This window comes from Cynara cardunculus, unplaced genomic scaffold, assembly GCF_001531365.2.
Source record: "Cynara cardunculus var. scolymus isolate 2C unplaced genomic scaffold, CcrdV1 Un_Scaffold_1085, whole genome shotgun sequence".
NCBI classification, from domain to species: domain Eukaryota; kingdom Viridiplantae; phylum Streptophyta; class Magnoliopsida; order Asterales; family Asteraceae; genus Cynara; species Cynara cardunculus.
The window spans coordinates 116102-127076 of record NW_020200677.1 but is presented as its reverse complement, the minus strand read 5'-3'; the positions used below and the strand labels follow the sequence as shown (position 1 = coordinate 127076).

Below are 10975 nucleotides of genomic sequence, written 5' to 3'. Positions count from 1 at the left end.
GAATTTGTTTCATATATGATTATGAAATTGTTTCATATAATACTTTTTTTGATGAATTTGTTTCATATATGATTATGAAATTGTTTCATATAATATTTAATGAAATTTTAATGAAACTGTTTCATGTATTTCTCTAAAATTAAAATAATGAAGATGATAATATCCATGATTAACACCCTCTACAATAAAAATGGTTAATCAACCTCTCATAATTACAAAAAATGAACAAAATGAAAAATTATGATTGGTTGAATAAGGTTTTCACGGTTTGTACAAATTGAGTGGTTTTTATTTGATCGCTCCTATATATATATATATATATATATATATATATATATATATATATGGGCCTAATCAAATGAGAACTGATTAGCTTGTGCTAACTGTGAGGTCCAATCTCAACCACAAATCAATGGATAAATTAGGAAAATTAATAATTATGGTAGTTTGAGTTAAAATTATAATTAGAAGGCATATTAGGTATTTTTTAAAAACTCATCTCTCCTCTCTCCGACTTCCAATCTCCGGCCTCTGGTGAAATCGGTATCACAATATATCACAATGAGTATCACATTGTGTATTACAATGGGTATCACACTGTGTATATTTGTTTTTAAGGTTTGAGTTGGTATCATAGTTGGTATCACAATGATATCACAATTATATCACAATGGGTATCACATTATGTATATTTGTGATTACTTCATACCTGCCGGATTAATATTCTCCGGAGGCCGGAGATCGGAGGTCGAAGAGATGAGAGAGGAGTTTTTTAAAAATAACCTAAAAAGCCCTCTAATTATAATTTTAACTCAAACTACCATAATTTTTAATTTCCTAATTTATCCGTTGATTTGTGGTTGAAATTGGATCACACAGTTCCACAAACTAATCAGTTCTCCCTTGAATGAGCCCATATATATATATGTATATATATGTGTGTGTATATATATATATATATATATATAGGCAGGATCGGTTGAATTTAATTATTAAGGGTTGAATTGTCATTTACATAGGAATTTTTTTAATTAAATTTAATTATTAAGGATTGAATTGTCATTTACATTGTTTTTGATTAAATATGAAAGTTATTAAGAAATCTTAATTAAGGAAACGTAATAAAGGAAATGTTAGAAATAGTAATATTTAAATGTTTATTTAATTTAATATTTTAAAAATTAAATATGTTTATTTGTTTTATAGGTTTATACGTTGTAAAAATATGAAGATCAAAAAGTTATATTCATTGATCCACAAAATCAGTAACAAATCCTAACAAAGATTCATGAACCGGTAAAAATATAAATATTACTGAAACATATTCATGTTTAGATAGCAAAAAAGTTTCATTAAATCGTTGCATAATTTAATAGGATACATAATATGTTGTATTACAAAAAAAGACACTACTTTAATGAAAAAAAATGGAAAATAATATAATGAAACGTATGCAGATTGTTTCGTGAAAACGTTCACTGAGGAGCTTGTTTAATAAAACTTTTGGGGATGAACTGGTTGCGTAATATAATATTTTTGGATAATCTTGTTTGATTAACAACAATTATTGATGAAATTGTTTCATTTTTTTTTGGATGATTTTGTTCACTTTATGGTTAACAAAGCCTGTAATAGTAAATGCATTGACGGTATGAAACGTGTTCGGATTGCAAAAATTTTGTCGATGAAATAGGTGCATAACGAGAGTGAAACCATTTCATAATTGTTAAAAAAATGTTGTGTAATTAGCGAACAGTGAAACCATTTCATAATTAGATTGAAACAGATCCATCTACCAATAACATGAAAATGACAAATGTCTCATCTAACTTTATGTTAATTTGTGTATTGATGAAACTATGAAACGTGTTAAGATTGTAAAAACTTTGTCGATGAAATGGGTGCATAACGACAGAGAAACCATTTCATAATTGTTAAGAACATGTTGTTTAATTAGCAAACAATGAAACCATTTCATAATTAGATTGAAACGGATCCATCTACCGGATTCTTGAAAATGACAAATGTCTCATCTAGTATTACGTTGATTTGTGTATTGATAAAACTGTGAAACCATTTCGTTCATAAAATGTAGTAGTAATTTTTTTTATTCAAAAGGTTTCATTATGTTAAATTGATTGTAATGTGTTTTATTTGTATTGTTGATCTATTTTAATGATGGATGTTATTTTTTCAATAATATTTGAACATAAAATTAATATATTATCATACAAATGATTTGTTTCATTAATATTACGATATACATGATATGATTGCCATTAATATTACCATTACCAAAGTTACCATTTTCCCTTTTTGGGATTATAAAATAATTTTTTTAATTTTTTAATTTCCTAATATAACCTAAACTAATCTTGACCTTTGATCAAGAAAATGGATGGATGAGATTGGTTTACATGGTTTATACAAATGAGAGCGGTTTTCATTTGATCGCTCTCTCTCTCTCTCTCTCTCTCTCTATATATATATATATATATATATATATAGGTGGAGGTTCAAACGAGAACACTTTCATTTTACGAGAACGTGAGAACACCCTTATCACATGTGATAATATGCGTGAGTGGACCTTGTGATGTGCGGACGACGTGTTCAACGACTTAGGCCGCGCCAAAAGTTGTCTGCGTCTATGATTTAGCATCACATGTGATGGTCTTGATGGATTATAGTATCATATCAAAAACCACCTTATCACATGTGATAATACTTGTGAGGGGGCTTAGTGGTGTAAAGGCGACTTGGCCCGCAACCAAGATCGCACCGGAAAATCGTTCGCGTATCTGATTTAGTATCATATGTGATGGAATAATAGTATTACATGTGATCGTCTACAGTAAAAAGGTGTTCTCGGGTTCTTGTAAAATGAAGGTGTTTGAACCTTTCCCCATATATATATATATATATATATATATATATAAAGAGAGAGAGAGAGAGAGAGGACCGATCAAATGCAAACCACCCATATTTGTACAAACCGTGTAAACCACCCTTATCCGTCGATTTTATTGTTTAATTTAATGATTTTGTTTCATGAAATTGTTTATTATTATGTTGCTTCATATAATACTTTTCTAGATGAAGTTATTTCATATATGTAGGGCTATAAACGAACCGAACGAACACGAACGATAAACAAACGAAAATAATTATGTTCGTATTCGTTCGTTTAGAAATCAGGTGAGTTCGTGTTCTTTTATATTTGTTCGTTAAATGAACATAAACGAACGAACATAAACGAACATGTCTAAATGAACATAAACGAACATGCCTAAATGAACATAAACGAACATGCCTAAATGAGTTTTTGTAAGAAAACAAGTATCATAATTGATAAGATTAAGCAAATTACCTTGGTTTTCTTTTTGTGTAGTCTACAATGATGATGATACCAATCAGCCCCACAAATGAGCATATCTACCGTCTTCGTCCCTAAAGAGGCGCGATGAGCATCGATAACTCTCCCACCAGCACTAAAAGCTTATTCTGAAGCAACAATAGTGATCAGAATTGCCAAAACATCAACAACCATTTTAGACAAAATTTTGAACTTCAGATTTTTCTCCTTCCACCACTCTACGACATCAAAATATGCACCTGAATCACCAATGTACACGCCTTCTTCTAAATAAATGTCTAACTCTGACTTCACACTTACAAAAGTGTCAACGCTTCTGATATGTTGATCATACTTTGCCATGCCACTCTAGATACCAACTCTAAAACTTAACTTGATATAACCACTCTTAACTCGACTTTCACTCTTGTTAGGTGCACTACTTATTTGAACAACATTAGCTGCTTTATGTTGTTCAACATACTCTTCAAACATTTTAGTAAGAGTATCTTGAACAATTTTCATTTGTTTAGGTGCCTCATCCGTTGAATAAATGGAACTAAAAGAGAACTCAACCAACTTCATGTTGTATCTAGGATCTAAAACAGCACCAATGGAAATCAACATATTACAAGTACCCGAATATTTGTCAAATATCTTTTTCATCTTAAGAGCCATATCTCTCATGTATTTACTCTCATCTAAAGATAAATCATCTAATGCTTCTTTAATCCCATACAACTCACTAAGAAACAAATTAGAGGTAGGATATTCGGAGCCTATAAAATAAAAGAAGTAAATAAAAGTGTATGAGAATTAAGTGATTAGCTTTGAAAAAATGACTTAGAATGAAAACCATAAAGAGAATCAATAATACCTGAAATTATTTTTGTAACCTCATTGAAAAGCCCCAAGAAGGAGCATATAACTTCAACTTTGTCCCAATCTTCCGAGGTCGGCAAGGTCTTGTATGTTGATTCTTGATCGACATAATTCACAAACACTTCTGTAAACTCCAAGGCCGTAGACAACATAACATACGTAGCATTCCATCGGGTACTAACATCTAAGATCAAATGCTTCTTTGATAAGGTCATTTGCTTGGAAAGTTCGCTAAATATATGCAATTGACCTAGAGAGGCATTCACGTGTTTCACATCTCACGAACATTGTGAATAATGTCTTTTATTTATGATAAACCATCTTGAGCCAACAAGTTGAGAATATGTGCATAACACCGCACATGGAATAACTTCCCCCAACAACAAGCTTTTTCTGAAGATTCATAATTTCCATCAACTTTGTAGCCACCACATCATTAGTTGTAACATTGTCAATCATCAAAGTAGCAACCTTTGTCTCAATATTCCACTCTTTTAAACACTTAAAGAGGGAATCATATATACATAGTCCAGAATAAGGTGGTGGTACATCAATAAAACTCARTATGCATTTGTTAAGCTTGAAATCAGAATCTACAAAATGACAAGTAACAACCATATAATGAATATTCTGCACCGACGTCCACATATCAGTTGTTATACTCACACGATTGACAGCGCTTGACATTTTCTTGATTCTTTTCTTGCCTATCTCATAACTAGCAACCAATCTTGCTTAGCTAATGCACGTGAAATCTTGTTAAACCCGGGGTTAGCTTCCTTCATAACCACATTAAATAGTTCATACTCAACAAAATTAAATGTCAACTCAGGAACCATAATCATGTGAGAAACAACCTCTCTAATCTTACTATTGTCAAATTTCTAGTTTTGGACCATAGAAGAATCTAATTTCCTCGGCATAACCTTTAACTTTAACTGACCTGGATGAATGGTGTTGACGACTCTTAACTTTGGGCAATCACTAATATGCCTATGCAATGATGTGGTGGTTCCATCTTTAAGTTTCTTTATCTCCTCACCAAATTGGATGCACTCACAAACTTCAGTTCCATTAGCCAACTTCACCAAGCGAAATGTTCCCAAACTCCTAAAGTCTTCTTTCTTTTCCTTTTAGCATATGGAGTAGATTCTTTATTGTTGATTGTGGCCTTTTCTCTACCACCATCAACGGCTGCTGCAACGTCGTCTCCATCATTCGATCCGATAACAACCACTTCAGGGGTACTTTCCATTCTTGATGTGTTTTCCCTTGATTCAATTTCGGTTGATTCAAGTTCTTGAGGCGATTGCATTCGATCTAAATAGAAATTATCATGAAAGAAATATGGACCGCTACAAGAGACATCAGACATCTACAAAATGCAAAAAAAAAAAGTTTAAATAATCAAAATAATGTTTTATTAGTGGTTCAATTGTCTGTAACATAAAATCACATACCAGTAGTTCATATATTTAGAGCTGCCACATAAGTGATGCACAAACTTGTTGCAAAAAGGATATACAAGATGGCGCAACTCAATTCATACCCGTATGAGTCAAAAGCTTGACCTAATATGATCGATTCAATTCACACGCCATAGATCTAGAATAACTTAATTGGTATAAAAAACAAGAATAGAACAAACATAATAAACAAAACACAAAGCATTATCAAACAAGTCATTCTGATTTTGAACGCAGTACATTGGAATTATGAAATAACACCAAGAATGCTATTGTCCTTTACAATTTAAAAGATATTTGAATTTGTCATCATATCAATTAAAAGACATGTCAAAATTGTTACCTTTGTTTTGACAAATAATTTAAATGCTTAAATACTTGTGAAATATCAAGAAAGATAATATATATATATATATATATATATATCTCGATGAATATTCATTGTTTTTGAAAGTCTCATTTGACATTGAGCAATGGACAGGATCCAACTTCTTCTTGTGACGTGTAACGGTCACACCCATTGCTCCCGGGCTAACCAAGCAACACCCTAATGTCCTTCCATCATTCAAGAAACCGAACCTAAGTCAATGAGGAGTGGATCACTGAATTGGGATTCAGCAGTAGGATTAAAAGCGACGATAATGGGAGGAAGAAGGAAGATGATTTCATAGCAGGAGGGCTTCTTGGTCAGCTATCATCAAAATCATTCATGTTTAAACAATATGCAGGTTATATCAATGGGCGCAACACAACGAACACATTCTAAGCTCCATAACTCTTCAAAATACTCTTTCATGACGATCTTTTAAGGTAGAAAAGTTGAGAGAACGTACCTAGATAGAGATTGTCGCCCCTTCTGCCCTTCACGATTGGCGATTGATCTCCAAGAGCTGCACAGCCTGCACTGCACCTGTCCCCTTCTACTTCTGCCCTTCACAAGTCACGACCAGTCGACCACTCGGTGACAATACGTGAAACTTGACCTAGACCGTAGACGACATGAGTTACTGAGTTAGAAGACACATAAGTGAACAACCCAGTAAAACCCTCTTAAAAAAGGCCCAATATTAAAAGGCCAAAACCCTCTTAAAAGCCCAATACTTAAAAAGGTTTTTAAAAATTGACTTCAAACTAAATAAATAAAAATTATATATTAAAATTAATACATAAACGAACGAACATTCACGAACATAAGTGAACGAACGTTCACGAGCATAAATGAACGAACGAGAATATTGTTCATGTTCGTTCGTTTAACTAAACGAACAATTTTTTTGTTCATGTTCGTTCATTTATTAAATAAACTAACATAAACGAACTTCCCATCGAACGATTCACGAACGGTTAGCTGAACGTTAGGTTCGTTACAGCCCTACATATATGGTTATGAAATTATTTCATAAATCGTTATGAAATTGTTTCATATAATACTTATGAAATTTTAATGAAACTATTTCATGTATTTATTTAAAATTAATATAATGAAGATCATAATATCCATGATTAACACCCTCCACAATAAAAATGATTAATCAACCTCTCATAATTGCAAAAAATAAAAAATGAAAAAACTAGAAAAAATAAAAAATTATGATTGGTTGAATGAGGTTTATACGGTTTGTACAAATAACATGGTTTGCAAAGTAAACCTCCTCTCTCTCTCTCTCTCTTTCTCTCTCTCTCTCTCTCTCTATATATATATATATATACAATGTGATACCTAAAACACATCAAGTAAACTTTGAGACTACTATGCTACCAACTGTGGTATCACTGCCACATGTGGGTGTATAGTGGTCGATCATCAGAGACGGTGTCTTGGTCAGACAAGATAACCGGAGGAGGTCACCGGAGTGGTGGTGGGTCCCGGAGAAGGCCACCGGATTTAGTCCCTATTTGTCCCCGTGTGTGTGTGTATATATATACACATATATTAAAATAATTAAACTAATTAAAGTAAATTGAAATACTAAACTAATGAAAGTAAATTAAATAAACAACACAATTTACTAATTTACTTTTCGTTTTATTTTAGTAAATAACATTAATTATCTAAAATGATTAGCTCATATTGGACCTCACAGTTACCACAAACTATCTAGTTCTCATTTGATTAGACCCCTATATATATATATATAGAGAGAGAGAGAGGAGCGATCAAATACAAACTGCTTTCTTTTGTATAAACTATACAAACTAGCATCAATCAATAACATAATTCCATTTAATTTCCTTTATTTTTAATTCATAAGGATATGATTGTCCTTTAACTTTATAATAGATAATTTTAGTAATATTTTAATTGTATGTAAATCATGGAGATTATACAAATTAGAGGTTTTTTAGTAAATGATCAATCAATTTGTTTATATAATAATCTTGAAATTGGTAAATTTTTATAGATACTTACTAACATTAATATTTTGTATTCTTTTATTAAATAAAAATAATCCGTCAATTTCAGAGTTTTTTTATAATCATTTTTTTCTTAGAAATTTATTTATTTCATTTTCTTAATTGAAAAAAAATCGGTATTTTTTTTCAATTTATAGTTCTTTTCTGATTTATTAATATTATAGTTGCGATATTTTCCAGATTTTGAGTATATTGTTTTGTTTCATTTGTAAAATTCATAAATAAATTGATTACCTTACAAATTTCATTAATGAAATCATTTTATCCAGTTTTCAAAATGTTTCATTTTGGTTAGAAACCATGCAACTATTTCATTAATTAAATCATGTTATTCAGTTTTCAAAATGTTCCATTGACTGAATCATATTTAGTTTCAATTAAGCAATTTTATTTTGATTAGGAACCATGAAACCAATTTCACTAATGAAATCATGTTATTCAGTTATCAAAATATTTCATTCATGAAACCAATTTCACTAATGAAATCATATTATTCGATTTTCAAAATGTTTCATTCAATTTTCAAAATATTTCATTCATTATTGTTGTTTAATAATAATTTTTAGGAAATGGGATTTAGTTTTGGGAACGGAGATTTCAATGATCTCAAACGTTTAAAACTTGTTCCCGTTTTGTCCTTTATTGGAGAAAATAATAATATTGTTTTTGTTTTATTTTTTTTACTTTACTAAAATAACTTGTTTTAATCAAGGCATTTGATCATGAAAATGGATGGATGTGATTGGTTTGTAGGGTTCGTATGAAATGGATGGTTTGCAAAGTAAATATCCCCCTATATCTCTCTCTCTAGATATATATATATATATATATGTGTGTGTGTATAAATATATATATATATGTGTGTATATATATATATATATATATATATATATATATATATATATATATGGTTAGGTTTAGAGGAAAACCACAAAAAAAATAAAAAAACTGATGAATACCTTGGTCTCATTCATCTGGACAATATGCACATATGGATACAAGCAATTTGCCACATTCACACAAGCATAAAGACCAAAAAACAGCTTCAATTACTTGTATGCACATGTGCATACTGTTCAGATGAACGGTTATCAAGGTGTTCCTTAGTTTTTTATTTTTAGGGGTTTTCCCATGAATCTACATATCTATATTATATATATATATATATATATATATATATAAAGAGCTTAAACGGATAAGAGTTGAATTTCAAGAGGTACTACCCCTTATGCATCAGTTACAAGTTTAACAACAATAACCTCACCAAATTTGACGCATTTCTTCTCCACCTCCCACATTTCTTCCCCACCCCAAGCCCCTGAATTATCTCCCATGTGCGGCTCCCTTGCTCTTCAAAACACTAACCTCACCATATTAACGCTATGTGCAAGCCTAATTTTGTTGTGCTATTGTTCTCTGTTGCTGCATTGTCCTGTGTCGCTTGCTCTCTACTATTCTCAAAACACGAAGCAAACCTTAATTTTGCAATTAGGTGCATTTCCTTCCCTTTTCATTTAATTTCTTCTTTAATTTCTTGTAAATGGATTTAGGGTTTAGAACCTGTTTCAAAAGTCACAAACATGTTCAATTATAACAGGTTCTAAGTGAAATCAGGTAAAGTTGATTACTTTATGTGGGTATGTTTATTGTTATTATTCAGATTAAGATGTAGATACATGTTGGCATTAATTGGTAGTAAAGAAAAATGTGTTTTGTGGTATGTATCCTTCTTCTTGTTGTTATTAAGTTTGCTTTTGGTTTGAGTTTAATTAGCGTATTTGCTCTCAAAATTAATGTGAAATGATTTATATTTAGTTCAGTGAGGTGGCATGGCAAAAATCCCCCTTTAACATCGCTTAAATATAAGAAATCTTAGAGGCTTAAAGCCACTAAGATTTAAATATCTTGTGGTTTAAGGAATTTGTAATTGGTCTGGGGTGTAGGATACCAAACATGCCATTCCATAACTTAGAATTGGAGCCAAGTTCAATTCAATCAAAACTACAACTTTTAACACAAAATAACATAATTTGAACTGTGTTATTTTGACAATTGTGTTATTTTGTTCTTATTGTAGTCTGACACCCTCTAAGAAAATGGCAATGATGAGAAAAGTTCAACCATTGGCTTCATTAAACCCTTATCAAGCGACTTGGAAAATCAAAGTATTGTTGACAGGCAAAGGTAGTATGCATACATTCAAAAACAGGAGGGGTGAAGGTTGTGTTTTCAATGTGGAGCTAACTGATGAAGACGTAAGTGTACATTTCATATTTATAACATTGTTGAATCACTATTAGTAGTTAAGAATAGAAAAAAAAAACATCCATTAACTTCTGCTTTGTAGGGTACTCAAATGCAAGCAACCATGTTTAACGAGACTACAAGAAAATTCTTTGATAGGCTTGAAATCAGGAAGGTCTATTACATATCTGAAAGAACCATAAAAGTAGCTAACAAGCTGTAACACCCCATACAACACATTGCATGTATCACATACTTCATACGGAAGAAATACATGTTTATATACCATTCAGGTCTCTTAGTACAAGAATTTACCATACAGAATACATGTCTCAAAAATTCAAAATACATTTCTTGTACTAATCAACGTTCATCAATCAAAACTATACATCATAKACAAWTCTTCATGTAGAAATGCATATAGGAAAATATCACATTTTCCCATTTTCCTTACCGTCCGTACCTCCTACAATACATATTTAAAATCACAAAACGAGGGTTAGACCGAAAGGTCTAGTGAGTTACCCTATTTATGTCATTGCAGGGTGAAAATCACCAAAACTTTGTAAAAAATAACTTTTTCATATATATAATTATATGAACAAATAGGAAC

General features: G+C 31.1%; 1 protein-coding gene and 1 pseudogene across 1 annotated transcript; one reads left to right on the top strand and one right to left on the bottom strand.

Annotated features, from left to right (window-relative positions):
* Window positions 1-3724: 3724 nt before the first annotated feature.
* LOC112502219 (zinc finger BED domain-containing protein RICESLEEPER 2-like) lies at window positions 3725-9452 on the bottom strand. The gene is made up of 6 exons (XM_025106074.1): window positions 9378-9452; window positions 5420-5612; window positions 5181-5300; window positions 4594-4830; window positions 4233-4487; window positions 3725-4134 (listed from the first exon to the last, which is right to left on the bottom strand). The coding sequence occupies exons 1-6, from the start codon at window positions 9450-9452 to the stop codon at window positions 3725-3727; spliced, it is 1290 nt and encodes a 429-aa protein (XP_024961842.1).
* A 48-nt stretch (window positions 9453-9500) lies between these two features.
* The window catches only part of LOC112502218, an 11036-nt pseudogene continuing 9561 nt past the window's right edge, over window positions 9501-10975 (top strand).